The sequence below is a fragment of the Rissa tridactyla genome, chromosome 3 (assembly GCF_028500815.1).
Source record: "Rissa tridactyla isolate bRisTri1 chromosome 3, bRisTri1.patW.cur.20221130, whole genome shotgun sequence".
NCBI lineage: Eukaryota > Metazoa > Chordata > Aves > Charadriiformes > Laridae > Rissa > Rissa tridactyla.
Genome location: NC_071468.1, coordinates 70,448,676 through 70,467,482, shown reverse-complemented (window position 1 = coordinate 70,467,482; position 18,807 = coordinate 70,448,676). Strand labels below are relative to the sequence as shown.

At 40.3% G+C, this 18,807-nt stretch overlaps 1 protein-coding gene across 5 annotated transcripts in view; it reads left to right on the top strand.

The window, feature by feature from the left end:
* Positions 1-18,202, top strand: part of PKIB (cAMP-dependent protein kinase inhibitor beta) — a 59,070-nt gene extending 40,868 nt beyond the window's left edge. For all 5 annotated transcript variants that reach the window (XM_054195720.1, XM_054195723.1, XM_054195721.1 and 2 more), the window contains exons 2-3: positions 12,901-13,075; positions 17,339-18,202. In XM_054195720.1, the coding sequence (XP_054051695.1) occupies positions 12,928-13,075; positions 17,339-17,424 (234 nt within the window). In that variant the 5' untranslated portion in view covers positions 12,901-12,927 and the 3' untranslated portion in view covers positions 17,425-18,202. The remainder of the gene's footprint in view (positions 1-12,900; positions 13,076-17,338) is intronic.
* Positions 18,203-18,807: the final 605 nt, after the last annotated feature.

Here is an 18,807-nt window from a genome sequence, read left to right as displayed (position 1 = left end):
AGCTAATGTTGTCTGTATAACAAATAGGAACAAAACTTCATGGCTTGCTTATATTTTGGTTTCCATCCCTCCACTTTTCCTTAAGCATCAATGGCCCATGTAGATTAAGAAAGTTAAGTAAAAGTTCTATGCCTGGTGGCTTTTCAGCTAAAATAGCCTAAGGGTCCAGCCGTACTTCATTGGAGTCATTTATAAAAAGCACACTTTAACTTTCTACTCTGTCATCTCAGGGTGTTTTCACAGCCTCATCATTTGGGTTATAAATGCACTTTTTTGGTCCTTATTTGAAGCACTTTTCCCAGGTGTTTCGATAGCAGGGCATGTTTAATGAAGGATCATTTACCAAAATGGAAAAGACTCTTTTAAAGCCATCTGCCTTAATGAGAGATCATTTTAATTGAATTAGTTTAAAATACTAAATTCAACTGTGTGGCAATTATCTGACTGCCAGCCCAGTGCATTCCTTGGAAATGACTGTTTGATGTTTGTTCTTGAACAACAGATAGGCTATAATATTTAGAGGTAGGGATTTGCTTTTAGGGCTTACTTTTTTGAAAGACAATAATTTTCCTCAATTGCCAAGTAAGCTCAGGGAGACCATAAAATAATTTCCTTCGTATATTTTACTAGAATTTTGATCGAAATATGCCTATTTTACAGAACTAGTCTGTAACCAGGAAGCTCTAAGATAGGAAGGTTGTTTTAATGTCCTAGGCTAAGGGCATCGGAGGGTAATAGAGATGATTCATACTTTCATAAAAGAGAAGTATATTGAAAGGCTAAAGAAATTAAACAAATGAATCCCAGGTGTAATTCCACTGACTTGTTCAGGCTTATAACTAGTATGAATTTCACCTATTAGGCCTATTCTCATAGGAAAAAAGAGACATTCTGAAATAGCACGAAAGTCGGGAGGTTTATAAATCGCTGTGATCAATCATAGAATCATAGAATCATTTAGGTTGAAAAAGACCCTTGGGATCATCGAGTCAAAGTTCTCCCCTACACCATATCCCCTAACACCACATCTAAATGAGTCTTAAACACATTCAGGGATGGTGACTCCACCACCTCCCTGGGCAGCCTATTCCAGTGTTTAACCACTCTTTCTGTGAAGAATTTTTTCCTAATGTCCAGCCTAAACCTACCCTGTTGCAGCTTGAAGCCATTCCCTCTTGTTCTATCGCTAATTACCTGTGAGAAGAGACCAGCACCAACCTCTCTACAATGGCCTTTCAAGTAGCTGTAGAGAGCGATGAGGTCTCCCCTCAGCCTCCTCTTCCTCAAACTAAACAGTCCCAGCTCCTTCAATCGCTCCTTATAAGATTTATTCTCCAGGCCCTTCACCAGTTTCGTTGCCCTCCTCTGCACTCGTATCCTTTCAGCAGAGACGCAGAGGAAACAAATGGAGTCATCTAAAAATAGGAAGGCAGAGCAAGTGTAGTACCACAGATAAACCTTTCACCTGAAGAGTAAAATTAATCCAAAATAAGTTGCAAGAAAAAAGTTCTTAGTGTGTATTGTGGCTAATCATATAGCCTATTTGTTTCCACCATTACTCCTCAAGAGATTGTGGGTTTGGGGTTATTATTTTCATTTATTTGAAAATCTGTTTCATCGGTACTATTCAGTGGAGCAGGGGGTAGCTGGCTCACTCCCAGAAAATTTAAGGATCAGATGCTCTCAAATATTTGTGCCCCCATACTCCCTATTCTGTGGAAAATTTTGGTAAGTTTTTCCCCCAGTCTCAAAATTGTCTGGCAAAGGAGTAAATCTGAGACTTGCCTTGTTCTGATCGTTTGTGCCTGTGTGTGTATGTAAATACCCTGCGGTCTCTGACCGTTAAGGTGCAGCCACAGACTTCCTGGTGCAGACAAATAACCAGGGACTGCATTGGCAGGTGTCTGATCTGCTGGAGACAACTCTTACCTCCAAATCCAAGTGGGACAAATCTGAGCCAGTGATCTGCTCCTGAACGTTAAAGAGCGCATTTCTAGTGCTGTCTCCTGTCTGTATTATCAAATTTCAATGGAAGGAACAGAAGCCTTGCAATTAGATATAGTTATGTACATGCATAACTGCAGGATCAAAATGTAAACCTATACAATCAGGATATCTTTCAGTGAATTGTAATTGAATGAATTTATTTTTTTTATTTGTAAGTTAAAGTCCATTGTAAATATAATTGGCAAGTCTTGTGAATCAAGGTCATTATTTAACTTAAATTATAGGGCTAAGGGAAGACACATTTCTCGAATCTCAGTCTATTGTCTTGGTGAGTCACCATGGTATGGGGCCGATTTTTCTATCTGTAATTTCATAAAAGTCAGTAAACGGGACTACTGCCAAGATTGAACAGGTATACTCCAGAGGATATGACCTGAGTGGAATTGTATTAGAGTAGGCATGATGTGTGTTGGAGAATGAAATGAAAATGAAAAATGATTCATTTAATATTGAAGAAATATTGTATCTGAAGCAAAAAATATGTGCTTAGGCATAAATAAAATATAAATGGAACATATAGAGCAGGGAACTAAAGGTCCAGATTTAAAATGCAATTTTAGAAGACAGTGCAGATAAGTTGCATAACATAACTTCTCAAAATGTAGCCATATGTCCTATTGACTTTTCATCTTTGTCAATGTTAACTGATATGTCGGGCACAGCAGTAGGAAACTGCCGTAACTCGTTAAAGGGTGCTTCAGTGCACCAAGGTGACTTGCAGTTGGGGGTTAGCTCCATTTTGTTTAGGTTAGATTTCACATCCCAAATGGCTGTTTTCTGCCTGGGCTGACTCAAAGTCATCAAATTACTGTAAAAAGCACAGTGATCTCTGTTGGTTCATCTTCCCCTGAGGGCAAACTGACCCAAAATTATTTTGTAGAACTTTCCAGCACCTGTGGTGGCCTAAGGACATGATCAAGACAAAGTCTTTAGGGAGAGAAAGCGTCTTCTATTAGTTAGAAAACTGTAGTTGGAAAAACTTGCAGGTAGACCAGCTCTCCCTCAAGCTGAGATGGCTTTATAGAATTATTCTACAATAGTTCACTTATATTTGGAAAATCAAAGACCTTTTACTACCCTTGAACTGAGTTAATAAAATAATATTAATATTTTATTAACTAACTAAACATTTATTGAGTTGTGCAAACATGATTCTATTTCCAACATCCTATCCAGTGAAAAATGCTAAATGAAGTATTTTGGATTGGATTTACAGAAGCTTTTGTGGATGAGCCAGAAGAATAGGTCAAGAAACCCAGATCATTCGTGGAGTAGAAGTGAGAGACAAAATAAATAATTATGGGGCGAAATAGTTATGTAGAGCTTCATGGTGAAAGCAAAGACTGCTAAGACTCTAAGAACCATGTTTGAGTATAGTGTTGGGGTGATGTCTACAAGATACCTTAGCAGCGCTTGGGCTGGTATTTGCTTTTTGTTAATAGGGTGGAAGAGATTCTCTCATCAACGAGAAACGTTAGTGAAATAGCTGAAGTTCTCAACTGCTTTACCTTTCAGGCTGGTGCTTAAGGAAGCTAGTTGAGTAATAAAAACTTGGGAGTGTTTCCATTTACAAAATCACTCATGACAAAAACAAGCAAGCTTTGTTGCAGCTTGCTGTCCTAAAGAAAATAAAATTAGCTTTTATTAGTACATTAGTACTTTGATTGCTCAATAGAATTGAGGATTAGGCTGACTTTGATTTAAATGCTGTATCAAGACCTCTCTGAATAAGTAGCATTTATTTACTAAGTTTCACTTTAATTTGGTTTGTGTGTTGTTTTTTGGGGGGGGTTATTTGTTTTGGGGTTTTGTTTGTTTGTTTGTTTTTAACTAGAACAGACTGCTATGAGTAGTTCTTGGTCTGGAAATCGTGACTTCTCCTTGTGTGTTTGGCACTGTAGGACCAGAATGCAAAACCAAAAAATTTAAAATAGGAAAGTTTTACCCACAACTTATGGAGAAGAATGGTGCTTGGATTTGGTTACACTTTAGCTCTTCCAAAGTGCTCATCAGACATGAACCATACTATTACAAGACAGAGAGTATCCTCTTCTGCCTGTCTTCAGGTGAAGAAGCACTAAGGGGTGTGACTATAAACCAGCTAAACACAAGTATTTCCACATCAGTAAGGTGCAACTGAAGCTGACCAGGGTAGAAGTCCATGCATAGGGTGGGATGCTCTCCAGGTCTGATCCAGGCCATAAAAAGTACAGCTCGTAGGTTTGAAAGAGGAAGACTCATACAAATAAGATATGATTAATCTGTTTTTTTATATAATTATGGAATGTTATCTGGCTATGACAAAGATAATAAAATCAAAAATCAGCTTTCATTTGCATAGCTAAAACACTAAAGTGCTTCTGAGAGCTTGTCCTTGCTTTTTAAGGGAAATAGCCTCATGCTTCGAAGGCTTAGGGGCTAAGCAAGGTGCCTGCTGCTGTTCACACACAGGTCCCGCTCGCTGCCAGATGGTCACCACCTAACGGCCAGATGGACAGATGCACTGGGTTGTGTCCTTTCCCCAAATCCAGTTCTGCCTCCGGAAGACCCTCTGGAGGTCTGAATATGAAATAAACAGTGACTTTTCTCCCTGGAAGGGAGCTGCTGGCAGGGCAAAAAAGAGGCATGTCTGTGTTGAAGCTCGTATTGCAACTGCTTGTTCTTTTGAGGGGTCTGCACAACGTCAGTCTGTAAAGGTCATCACAGGTACTCCGTATTCAGTTAACTAGACGTTGTGGCACATGTCATGTTAACAAAATAATTTATCCCCTCACAAAAAAAAAAAAAAAAGAATCCTTGGTGTAGTAAATTGCCCTTGTATTTCTTGCGCAGACTCTTTAGGTTTTCTGCCTGTGGGCATACTGGGATAATTACACATATAATCCTTTAAGCAAAAAAAAAAAAAAGCCTGTTTCACTGCTGCCTAGCTAGTTTGCTGCTAATTGATAACTTCTCTGCAGGGCCCTCTTTGTGCACATCTTCCAGCAGAGCTGGTCTCCTGAAATGCTCCCCAAACTTTTCCAAGCCTCTCTTCCTCCCTGCCTCCATCCCGCTTGCCCTCCAAAGAAGCTCCTCATTACTGATTTCATTCCTTTTCCTCACTAAGGTTCCAGAGGCTCCTTTCTTCCTATGTTACTTTAGCTTGACGTGTCATTTCTTAATCTCAGATGGACCCTCAGTTAATCTTCCCTTCTCTCTGTACAAAAACACCATAACAGGCTCCCCATGCCTCTTACTTCTCTGTCATCCTTGTGCTCCGGACTTGCAGCCCTTTGTGCCCACGTGTTGCTCCCGGGCAACTCCTCTTTCTCTGCAACTCCTTCTCTTCTGCAAGCACTTCCACAAGGATCTCCATTCCTGGGGACTCCCTGTCCATAGCAGTACCCTTTGAGTCATTCTGAACTAGATGGAAACATTCCGCATTCATGTCAGTAAGATCTCAAGAAGACCTGGGCCTTCTCTGATAAGAGAATTTGGGTACATAGGTGTGTTGGTTATGTGCATAGGATTGTCCCATTCTCATATATCTGCTAAATTGTAAATTCATCTTCTCTCGATTGCATTTTATATTGCAGTGTGCTAATTGCTTTACTAGAGTGCATTGTATAAGTGTACTCCAGTATGCCACAAGCTGTTTACTGCCTCAGCCTTTCCCAGTGGCTTTGTCAGATTAGTTTTCTTCCACAGAGCTGGCAAGCAGAGAATCAAATCTCTTGCTGCTTCTAATACAGAATACAGTACAGACATACACATATGCCGGCTTATGTAGCTGTCGACTTGTCTGTGTTGTAGGAAGCATTCGTGGGATGCTGGGTCAGCAGGTATCAAAGCAGAGGGAAAAAGTCTTGATTCTTCCCTGAAGAATTTCAAGTTCAAAGGCTGAGGAACAAGGAGATGGGAGAGGTTGGAGGAAAGGTGTGATGCGTGTATGACTAGTAACAAGACTAAGTAGTACGGTAAGAATACTCAGTTCCTTGTATGCCTTTGGCAATACAAAAAAATCATAAATACAAGTTAGCTGCGATGTTGTAGTTGCAGGGCCTCTACAAAATTAGCCTTAAAAATGATTTCTAAGTAACGCCTAAATTACTCCTTGGGTATGTTCCCATGGGTCGTCAAACTTCTCTTGGATTTCAGGCCAGATGCAAATCTTAAGAAAGGATTTGGAAGGGTGGAGCTCTGTGGCTGAAAGTGTACTCATGGGTATGTGGGACAGGCGATATTTATACATTTTGCAATAAGGAATGAAAACTCTGTGAGGATGAATGGCCAAAATATAAGAGGAAGAATTAGGTTGGTTGGTTGGTTGGTTTGTTTCCATTGAGCTTCATTTCTTATTCCATAGTAGGGGATGCGTTTGATTTCTTTCCAGCACAGCTGATACATTAGAGTTTCTTCCCTGTTGAATTGTGTTTCCTGTGAAGTCAACTAAAGTTTATGTCTGTCATCGCTTTTGGTCACTCAGAGACATTTGGAAAGTGACTTGCTGGCTTGCTTGGTATTGACTGCCTTCAGCTAATGTCACTTCGTTTATTACTTGCTGCAGATAACTTCTGATTCAGTTGTCAGCATCATGACCCCTTCCCCTCTTGTCCTTATTTTCTTTCACAATGGGAAAATGGTACCATTACTTAGAACTGCTCTTAGCTTTGTAATGTGTTCTTCCGTGCATCAGGGCACTGTGCGTACTCAGGGTCAAACCCAGCTCACAGTAAGCTGTTCTGCTCTGTTTGGGTTTGTAGAGGGTGAACCGCACCATGGTATCTGCGCGTTATCCAAAAGTGTAAAAACAGCATAACTAATAAGTTATGTGGCTTTTTTTCTTTTGTCTTTTCCATGAGTATAACATTGACTTTATGGAAGTGATCAGAAAATTCAACTGAAAGTTTTGAACTAGCAGTCTGAGCAAGAAAAAAGTCAATCCCATTCTTTTGCATAGAAAGTGGTTTCATGCCATACATACCTATAATGCTGGCGTGGCATACTGGCTTACAGCAGTCCTTTCAGCTGCAGTATCTATACAAGTGCATGCATGCACTTTTTAGGTACTGTATGCAGGAGACAGCAAAAGTTAAGATACATGGTGCATTTGGAGCTGAAGATTGGTAAGGTGGTTCTTAATACTTCATAAAATTAATTCCCCATATTCAACCATTCCCCTTGAAAGCATAGACAAGATTTATCTAGAAATTGGACTCACCAAGGGGGAAAATTCATCAGCTCCTGTCTTTATCCTACAGCTTTAGCCAAGGTTTTCAGATTCAGTGCCCCAAACTGAGGAGCATCTGAACGACATGATCATGATCTTGGACCTTCATTCAGTGCTTCTGAGAGCACTGAGGCAGGGAATGGAGGAATGGTGTAATCTTGGTATCCCAGGCTGACCAGTTCGGGACTAGAAAAATCATGTATGGAAGCCATTTTTGCACATTATCAGGAAGAATGTTGCTCCTGGTGCAAGAGTGTAGAGTAGGTCATGTATCCAGAGCAGAAGAAACACACATTTGTGTTAAATGTCTGCCCAGCTGTGTACACTGAAAAGAACCAAAAGTGAAAACCTGCTATACAATATACCAAACTTTAAACTATCATCCCCAAAATAGCGTGTGTTAATTGGGCTGTAACATCCAGACTGAGCCAGTAGATGTAGAAGGACTCAGACATGCTTCTGCACTGTAGATCTACTTAGATGGGATATAATTTGGTTTCCCTGTATGGGAAAACAACTCATGAATTTTTCAGAGAACATGCACTAGAGAGGCCATCTCCATTGGTACAGGAAACCCAAATTATCTTTCTAACACGAAATAATAAAAGGAACTCTTGTTTCAACTTTAGTGATGTATTAAAAATCCTGAAAGCTAATAAATTTACTTTTTTTCCTGAGCCATTCACTCTAACTTTCATATAGCTAGCTCTATTGCTTCTGTGTATTAAGAAATGTGTGGTCTCTTGTGTCCTAAGCCCCAAACAGAATCAAGACTCTTGTGTTTGATATAGATATGGTAAAGACCACTTGCTTATCTTTCTGTGTGCTTCCCAGCACTAGGCTTATGAGTGTGTTACAAATGTTACTGATGTGAAAAAACACATAAAAGAAATTTTTCTCACAAAATTGTTATGCGAGTGCCCAGGCTACTGTTGGTCATCATAATAATCTCTGGACTGTCTTCCTTAAAAGCATGAATGTTCCTAGCTTTTTTTCCTTTTTTTATGGTCCAGTAATGGTACAGGATAAAGCATAAGGATTACATGAGCATGTATAATGAGAATGTTCCTATTCTGAGATCTTTGGGGAGAGGAGGCAAAGCCATCAGGCTGTAGATGCAGCAGAAGAGGATGTGAAAGCATGGCAACTGCATGACAAAGAGATGTGGTTTTTGTCTCAGTCACACAGGAATAAAGTTCTTTCTGAATAAAGTAAGATGCTGAAATGCATCTTACAGTAAGAGACCATCAAGACACAAAATCAGTCACTCTGGCTCTGAAAGTCCTACTTGGCTATTGTATTTTTCAGGTGTTTGTGAGAGGATTTCATGCTTTCCAGTTTGTTCCTACTAAGGGGCATTCAAAAGGAACAGCGTTTGGGAAGTGTAGCCTTCACTGATAGTGCGGACAGAGACTATTCCTAAGACCTAAGAGAAAAGTTTTTGAGGGGAGAGAAGTGCCTGAGTGGCAGAGACTGATGTGTTTGGTCTTTCAGCCTTCTGCGTGGAGTTGCAACAATACCAACGTCAGGAACCTTTTGACATTTCCTGAGGAATAGTTTGTCCTTCCACGCAGAACAAAACCAGTATTTTGTCTCTGTGTAAAACAGTAAAAAGATCAGAAGAAAAAAGAGCTTTCACAAATATGTATGGTGGCGATTTATCTACTTCCTTAACAGATGGGGTGAGGGAGAGACAGCGCTGACATTTAATGTGGACCATGGCACCTGCTATGAATGAGCACCGTAAAGCATTTTTTCCCTTGATCCTCAACACAAGTTGTTTCAGGAGACTTATTTGTTCTTTTCCTTTGTCATTTATTTAAATAAATTCTCACCAGCTTCTGTGACTCATTTCCCCCCAGGGGGCTGGCTATGCTGTCAACAAAAGAAGATTGAAAGATTAACGAACTAGCTGTCTCATTTAGAGAAAAACCCACTGATAGTTTACTTGCCATTGATTTGTCTGAGGACACTTACTTGAATATCTGATAGACAACAATAATTGAGTTTTACTTTTGGTTGTAGCCAGTTTTGACCGAGCAGCGCATTTCCTTCTCCCTTGCACACCATAGTGGTCTGTTGTGCAATGCGGGTGGCCTCTGGGTTTCAGAGGTGTGTATGAGGAGATGAACTAGTACTCCTGAAAAGCCCTTAGTGCTGTGTCAAGGCCCGCTGATGAGCTGCAAAGTTAGTCTGGTGCCATGGAGTACTGATGGAGTACTAGTTGGGATACTTTTTTATTATTTATCGTGCCAGTCAAAGCCTTTGGCCTCTAGTTTTAGCAGGAGAGCTTTTCTGGGAGGTCCACCTGCCTTCCTACTGTTGACCCTCTGCAAACAGCCTGCTTCCTGGCTCAACTCTGTTTCCCACCCAGTCCGCTTCTGCTTTTGGGTGGCCTGGTTTTTACTATGGAAAAAAGGGAGCCAGGGAAGTTGGGAACCTTTTGCCCCATAAATCTGTCACTATTCTTTTAGAGCTGCACACCATTACGCTGGTGAGCAGTGACATGGGAGAAAAATGACAACAGTAATTTGGAAGCTGAGAGAAGCTACTGCATGCAGGCATTGCTATGATGTAAGTATCTTTAACTTGGATAACGCTACAGCAAAATGAGTTCAGTGAAGCTGAAGGAGATGTTGCCAGCGGGAGGAGGAGCAGAATTGGGAAAATAGATGCTATGCACACTGTGATTATTATTTACCCTGTGAGGAAGCATAAAAAATACTACACATAACAGATGCAAGAAGATGCCAAAAGATAGTTATTTCCTGATGGATATGTTAAAAAAATTAAAGATCGAAACATATGAGGAACGTGTAGGTGTAGGCCTTAGTATTATAAGAGAACATCAGAATGAAAATGAAGAAACTCCTTAGAACATTAAAGAACGAAATGCTGGTTATCTAAAGTTCAGCAGCAAGCGATTTTGAATATGGTCTGCCGTATGTTTTGAGGTAGACTTAAGTTTTGATTTATATGGACCTAAATGGACTTAAGCTTTTATTTGTAATGTCAATTCTAAGTCTGCTGGGGTCGTCCCTCGTCTTTAGATACACTTAGCAGTCATCCTGTGCTAGTGCAGTGGGTAGCCCTTAACTTTTGAACTCAGTCTTCTCAGCCTCCAATACCTTAAGTGTAGTATAGAAAAAAAAAAGCTGAAAGCATAATGGTAACTGCTACATATATAGGATGTGTACTTTTATTATTTTCAGATAGCTACGTTTGAGTTATGGCCACCGGCCTGATGGATAATGATGAGCTGATTTTCTCTCTGACAGATGTTCTAGATTTGTCTCTGCACACTCTTTTAATCAAAGGCATAAATCAAAATTCATATACATGAAAGCGTGTTAGCCTACGTCCTTCATCATCTTCCTAGTATTATGCAATGAAAGAAGATTACATCAAGAGAGAAAGAGATGAGCTGGAAAGGAAAGGGAGGGATTTGAAACAAGTGCAGAAGGTGGGTAAGATGAAATTGCATTGTAGAAGAGCGTAGTTTCACAGAGTATGAGTTGTAGAGCAGATTTTCTCCATTTAAAAAGAAGCCATTCAGGGACCAAAACATCCACGCAGGAGAGAAAAGACAAATAAATCCACAAGACAGGTCTGAGAAAGTCTGTGGTGTGTTTTGACGTTAATGTCATTCTGTAGATGTTTATGTGCACAGCAGTCAGCTCACAGCAGTGTTATTGTCTCACCAACTAAATGGCCGAACTGAAATGGGCAGGAACTGCAGCAACTGCAGTATTTTGGCACTGGGAACAAATTTTAACAGCTTTACGAAGCAAAAGGAGATCCTGAGTATTTTCTATTCTGATGTGTAATTTACAGTCTCTTTACTTGCTCTGGTGAGCATGTGGATAAATATATTTAGGATATCTACAGTTAAGTAAATATGAACACCCACAAAAAGCCATGAGACTCTGTAAATATGGATTCATTCTCCTTATTTTGATATTTCTCGTCAAGCCCTAACCTCACCCATTTTAATGAATACATAGTATAATGCTGTATCTAACCGAGCATGTTGATAGACATACTTTGTATATTTTCTCAAAGTTGCATTCTTGAATGTCCATGTATAGTATTTATATTTTTGCTACTTATGGAAAAGATTCATTTGGACTTGACCTGACTGTTTTCATGCAAGACCGGAACTTTCTGCTATATCTCCGGGTCAGAACTGTCAGTTACTGACTGGTCAAATACAGTGGTTTATTTGCACGTTCAAGTCATCTTTCAGACTTGCAGTTTTTACTCATGCCTTCATTTCTTGCCAAGAAGGATTCATTTCTTTTATTACAAAGGATTTAGAGACACAAAGAAGATTAAGAATATTTATTCTTGTTCTTGGAGTGACACAGCTGAAAGGCACATTGAGGGAGAAAAGGAAAATGTTCTTTGTGCTGGAAACGCCAGGTCAGCATCAGGAATCAAATTTCTGCCCCTCCCTCCCTGCACATCAGAGCAAGTCATGTTTAATCTCTACCTACTTCGGTTTTTCTGTCCATGAAATGAGAGCACTGATCTTTCCCAACCTTAGTGGGATTTTCGAAAGGGGAGTATGATGCTTGCTTCATATAAGAACAACACTAAAATGATTAAGATTTTCCTTATCCAATTCTTATGCTAAATACAGCCAGTTGTCAACCGAAAGCCAACAGCCTTCCATCAGATTGGTCTCCAGCCCCATCTGTATCCCCTCCCACACAAAGCACTGACCGTATTTACACAGACACAACATTCCTGTTCCCACATTGCACACAGAACAAAAAATATTGGTTTTAATTGAACAATTCCTGTCTAATTATTAGAAATGAGTCTGTTAATTATCAGAAATGATTGTGTACAATTCTGGTATGATGGTGATTCTTAATAATACAGTTGCTAATGTCAGTTTTCACACTCTGGGCCACTTGCAGCTAAGTATCACCTCCTTCTGCGGCCGGCGTTCTCACTTAAGCTGGTGCCCTGGGGTGTGATCCTGCAAACTCCTCTATGCCTCATCCAAAGCCTATTTTGGTCAGCAGGAGTTTTTCCATTCAATTCAATGGGCTTTGAGAGAGGGATGGAGGGCACTATTTCCAGGATTCAGTTATTTAATAGATAAAAGTCACATGTACAAGCTGAGGTTAAACCAAGCTAACAAGGAACACAGGAAAGCAGATGGTTTGATGTCTGCAAGATAAAGAAATTTTATGTCTGTTTTTTGAGAGATCCTTTTTGTATAATTTGCTCCTCTGAGAAGAGTTTGCTCTAACAAGATTCATAATAAAGAAAACATGCTTTGATTCTTAGAGACACTATGACAAAATAGAGTTTCAGTTCCCTTCCAAGCGGTTGTATGGCAAAACCGCTTAAGAAGTGCGATCAGGTCACAAAAAGACATACAAGTGGTTGGCAGAAGGGGCTGTTGCTGAACCTATCCACAGGTTTCTGGTAGGTACAGAGCTGTTCACTGTGCTAGTCTGATGTGCAAATGGCAACATAAGGAAATGCACAGAGATTCTTTTATCTTCTTCTGGGGCACAAATAAAGCTTAAGCACTCAGTATTGAAATATATGGCTTTTAATAACAAAAGACCCACTGGGCAAAGCCTATGGCTATTGTATTGCTGAACAGGTGATTAGCATCCATCTGGGCTACAGCTGTTTTCTTCTTATGTTTGTTCTATATGCAGATGTTGCTATGAGGAAAGGAGTCAGCAATGACTGATGTGGAGCCTGTGGTCACAGATTTTGCAGCATCAGGACGGGCAGGCCGCCGGAACGCCTTACCAGACATTTTGGGCTCTCCTGCTGGTGCTGGGAGTTCAGACCTGCCACACAAACTGGCTGAGCTCTCCGTTTCAGAAGGTAAAGCCTGCACGTTCAAGAAATGGATGTTTTTATACAGTCATCCTTTGCTTTCTCCTTAAGACTTCTGCCACCATGCATGCAGTTTGTACATCAATACTAATATTTATTTCTACATTTATGATTAAGTTCAACCTTCCAAAGCAGTTAGCACTTGTATTTCCTGATGAGACAAATTAATTTTAACCCAGACTAAGTCTGCCATATCCACCCACAGACTCAGTGTTCAGCAGCTTGGGGAATGGTGCTGGGAACTGAATTCTAGTTCCCCTGAGGAAGAGCAAACACAGTTGTATTGCTGAGGAGCTTGGAAAACCAGCACTCAGCTATAAATTAGAGTCTGCACCTGCACTGAGATAATTTAGCACAAGCTGTGCTTAGACAGCAAGCTGCACTGTTAATCTGATTACTGCTATCATCCTAACTCAGGCATATACATAAAGAGTAGGGTTTACAGTGATTTACTTCTGCTATTAGGCTTTCAACTTTGCTATCTGAGACCAGTGTTGTATTTTGCCCTGTGCTTTAGTTTGATATGTTGCTCAGTTGATTAGTAGAGGTTTAATCAACACTGTCTTCACATTTGAGTTTTTTGTACTTTCAGGGGGATTTCAGGGGGGTTTTCGGATGTGGGAAAATCTGGTTTCTAATGCCTATGAGGTGAGAATTATAGGTTGGCCCTGAGCATGGGTTGCCCCTACTTTTTTAGGTTCTGATTTGGAAGTAGCTTTCTTCCCAGGCCCATCACTGTTGCTGCTGTGACAAATGCCACTGCAACTGGTGGTGTGGGGGCAGCACAAGGGAAGCAGACCTGTGCTGAGGAGTGGAGGGCCCATGAAACTGAAGTAGGTTATAGGAGGGATTCCCAGGCTCTGAGGATGTATGTCCTGCTTCTGTGTTGCCTGAAGGAATTGCAGGATGTTAGAATTTACAGATTCACAGCCTCCTAAACCACCATAAAGGCTAGGAGTGACATGGGGGGAAGGATTCCTTTGATTACAAGCTGTTCTTTCTTTGATGATTTAGTTTATATTAACGTATTTGGGGTTCTGTTATCCAAATCCAACATGGGCCTCTCAAAGGACTGCTGATGAAGAAGAGGGCAGGTAGAAACATTGCTTCCAGGAGGAGCGAGAAGGGACCGAATGACCACATCCTGGCTTGAACATCGGAAAGAGAGGAAAACAAGAATCTGAATGGGTGCTGGAAGGAGGTATTACTTTTGCAAAAGGAAAGGGCAAAGATTTATGAAGGAGGGAGGGTGGACATAAAGAAAAAAAGGGAAAGACAACAAGGTCAGATACCCTCAGGCTGCAGGGCAGTAGTGAGGGGAACTGGGAGAATCTGGAAGGGAAAGTGGGAAGGACAACTGGGCACTGTCAGAGTACGTTCAAAGTAATGCTGGGAGCCCTGTGAGTCCAGGCGCAATGGTGGCAGATAAGCCTCAGTTAAAACTCCTTTGTTTCAAGGAGAGATTTTTCCCTGGGAATATGAAAAGTATGCCCCTACAGATCTTCTCCAGGTGTGTGCAACTGGAGCACTGGAAATCCATTCCAAAGTACAGACAGTCACTTAACATTTAATGCTTTGTTTTCAAATATTATGGTTTTTTTTATTCCAAAAAGCTCTTCCACCTGGCATGAATCGTGTGCCATGATCAGGGGTCAGGCACCAGCAGGAGAGAACTGTTTCCCTTATCAAAGGGGAGGTAGGTGGGAATTTATATTGTTATTCGTGTCAGGAGCTGTGGAAGTGAAGTGACTAGTCCAACCCACTGAAATATTCATTGCTACATTATGTGTAACTAACCTTTGTATTGTTCAGAGCAGTGAACCTTGAGGGAGATGCACAAAACCAGGTTAAACAAAGCACAAAAGAATAAAACAGCTGTAGATAACTTCCTCATGTGTTTCATTTTGGCCTCTGGAAGGTTTAAGAGTTGGAAAGAATATAGTTTTTAAAGCATGCAAAAATTCTGTCTTTAATTTTTTTTTTTCTTAACCTGGATAAAAATAAACATGAAGGAGTGAAAGTCTTGTTAAAAGAAATGTTACAGCACAGCATAAAATACGTACTTAGCCCTCCAGACAGAATAATCCTCCTCTCCTGGTGCCCATCCCATGCATTAAGAACAAGAAATGAAACACAGCTACATTCGTTTTAGCAAAATGTACTGATGCTTTCTTACAAATACAAGGACCAGCACTGCCAGGATTTGAAGAACAATTAAGAGCATGGAATTATTCTTTGCTTTTGTCACTGGCACATAGCTGTGCCAGAGCGTGCCTGGAAGGAGCAGTTTCTGTTATCAGCAGTTTGCAGTAGTGGTAATAGGAAATGAACACAGGATACAGTTAGGTCCACTCTGACTGCTTGGATGCTTTTTGAGGTTGGGAATTCCACAAGTATCAGATGGGAATTACAGCCTCATTGTGTTGCAAGTTATGACAGCAAGCAAAACGAGAAGAATTTATCAAAATGGAAAGAAAGTTTGGAAGCTCAAATGCTGTGACAGGGAAACAGTTTGTGAATCATTTGGGGCTCTAACGGGCATCTCTTCTTGCCTGTTTCTGTTTTTAACACTAAGTTGTTAAAAAACAAGAAAGTCACTTCCAGCTCAGAACAAAGAGGTTGGATAAATGAGAAAAGTGGAGAAGATGGAACATGTGGCTATATAAAGCATGCCCCATTTTTTTTTCAACTCCGAAAGATTCGATGAAGATTATGGGAAATGATGAGGAGGACTCTCTCCATCTTGATTCAAATGTAGCTAATGCTCACTGGATCATACATTTCCTCTTTCTAAAATGCCATCAGCTGCTGTCATAGTGGTTGGGAACAGGATGCGCTAATACCTTTTGTCTGGCTTAGAAGAGAAAAGAGACTTCACATATATTCCTTATGAATATACAAGTGTCACAGCTGTGTGATATAAATTTCCATGTACTCTGCAAGCCGCACCAAATTAATGTTCTGATGAGATGCACAGGAGAGATTTTGGCACCAGCTGTTTATCTCAGAGCCTAACGCTGAAATGAAGACCACCTGTATCCTGTCTCATCATCCTCTGATGGTGTGTAAGTTTTAGAGGGCTGAGACCTCCCACAGGTGTTCTGGTGAGAGGCCATACTGGAACCATGTTAAACAATTGATTGGTGTAACTGGTGATCCAAAGGTTGAGGAGGAGTCTGCAAGAAATTTGAGAGCAAAGAGGCAATACTGGCCTCTCATATTTGGTAATCTGCTTTAGGGCACTATTCTGACAATAACTTTTATTGTTTGCTGATTTTTTTTCTAGGTGACTGTGTTTATCTTAATACACTCAGCAGCTTAGCACCTGTCACACACATAAGTGCTACCAACTAAAAGATTAGATTTCCTCTAACAAACCATTTACCTCTACCCTGTCTGCCTTATGAGTTAAATGTACCCCTTAGATTATGACTGTTAAAGTGGATAGGACTTGGAAGACGGTACAGCCAAGTATGCTGAGCAAACCCCTCCTTGCCCCCAAAAGTTATGGCCTGTCTCAGATTTGGGTATACAAACTGTTCTATTAGCACTAGTAATGCCATGTGGGACTTGAAGGTGGTGTGAAAATTATTATGCTTTGCAAAGAAATCAAGGCAAGAGGAGTTCCTGTTTCTCAGTGAGAGAATTTGAGCATCAAAAGTGACAGGGTGGAACAGTTCATCTTATGGCCGTGCATACTGGGGAGCTTTTACTTATACTAGTCATGTAAGCATTCAACACTAACCTATGGAAGAGTGAACTTCCAAATCAGAGTATCAAAAAAATCCCCTCATATTGTGAAGACAGGGTGAATCCTCCTAGGTATTTCTTGGCAAAGAAGGTCAGCCAGATAACTGGCGTGTTCATAAGCTGTAATGTTATCTACCTGAAACCAAGCAATGCTCAGAGGAATGCAATATTCTATCTTGACTTTGGAAATGACCCAGAAAAAAAGAATAACAATAATAAAAAGTTATCTCCAATCTGTTTCTTACAACCAAATGCACATTGATCAGCATGTGCAAGGAGCAGGCAAGTCCACACCAATAGGCAATTGCTTTTGGAAGACGCCTCTGCAAGTTCTTTATCTTTCAAGTTAATCTCCCTTTCTACAGCACCCGTGACTGTGGTAATAAAGAGCCAATCCAAACCGAGATGGTCAGTGAACCCAAATATTTGGCTACATTAAAAAAGCTGCAAGAATGTGTGTCATATAAATGTGTGTCATAAATTAATTCTGTCTTTTTTTAGATGAAGGAGCAGAGGGTGGAGAAGTGCCATCATCCAAAGCCTTGCTGGAAAGTCAAGAGGCGGAAGGAAAAAGCAATGATTCCTAAGACGTAAGGACTGCTGGATTAATGAAACCCATCGACAGACTTTCCAGTTTGCCTGTGTCTCCCCTTCTGAAGTGTGGTAGCAACTTTAGCAGCACAGACAAGATTTTGCAACACGCTTGCACCTAGATGACACTAATGTGGAACTACTATTTTTTCTACTTTTGTCCTTCAAAACCAATGTTCTACACATCCAAAGGGGAAGAGAACTAAAGAATGTATCTCTTGGTTTTGGGTTTTCTCATGGTTCTCATGGTATTCATCCTAATATTCTTTGACAGTTTCAATTAATGTACCTAGCAGATGTACCACCAACTAATGATTGCTTCAAAATAAAAATTCTGTTTCTTAATTTCCCAAAATAGCTTCTTTCTCTCTGACACAGAGGTGTATTCACTTTGCCCAATTTAAGATGATATTAAGTATACATAAGATTACAGCCATTATCTGTAATTTGTCTCCTGAGATTTTTTTCTCGTTAGGCATACGTAGATGGGTGTGAGAAATAGAAAAAAGAAACAATTTTTTTCTCTCCTGTCTCCAAAAGATTTTGTATACTACTTAAACTCCAGTGTTTGTTTTCACACTCTCTTTAAACTCTGCTTGATTATGGCAGATCATCTCAGTTCTCCCGCTCTTAGCAGTCTTGCCACTTCTGTCATTTCTGTTTTCAGGCTCAAGATTGTAGCTGTTCACATGTATCTAAAATAAAGTAGCCATGTTTGTAAGTGATTAAAATTGTTTAATCTCACTGTGGAAATTAAATAGCTGTCATCTTTTCTGCCTTCCGTTGATTCCTTAATGCTTTTCCTCTATGACAAGACTTAAAACCACATAATACTTATTTCTTTTATTTTGTCTGGGTTTTGCTATATTGTTTGCTGACAATGAAGATGTTCCAATCATGATTTTTACAAAGATTTTTAAGTGAAGGTTTTTCTCTACTGAAAGGCATTGTTTTATTACAGAGGTCATGCTCCTGAAAATACTTCGCATTCATTCCCTTATTGTAGGAGACCTAAGATTCACGTATAGATGTGCACCTTTACTGCAGCCTAGGGCAGCAGCCTTTTATGTACTTCTTGAAACCAAACCAACACCGACAATCGAATGCTTTTTTTTTTGCCCACACAATCTCCCTGCTGGGCTGTAATCAGATGGAGGAAGCATCTCTAATGGGTACATTCCACATTTGACTGGTATTCCATCTATAAAATACTTGTGTATTTTATAGCTGGCAGAGAGCTTGCAAGAGGCCTCTCTGCACACCCACCATTCCTAGTGTGCATTTACTCACCCGCTGTCATTTGGGGACCCTTCAGTAGAGGATTCAGTTTCATCCAACTGAACTGACGCTTAGTTCCCTCCACTTACCTGTGTTCATTT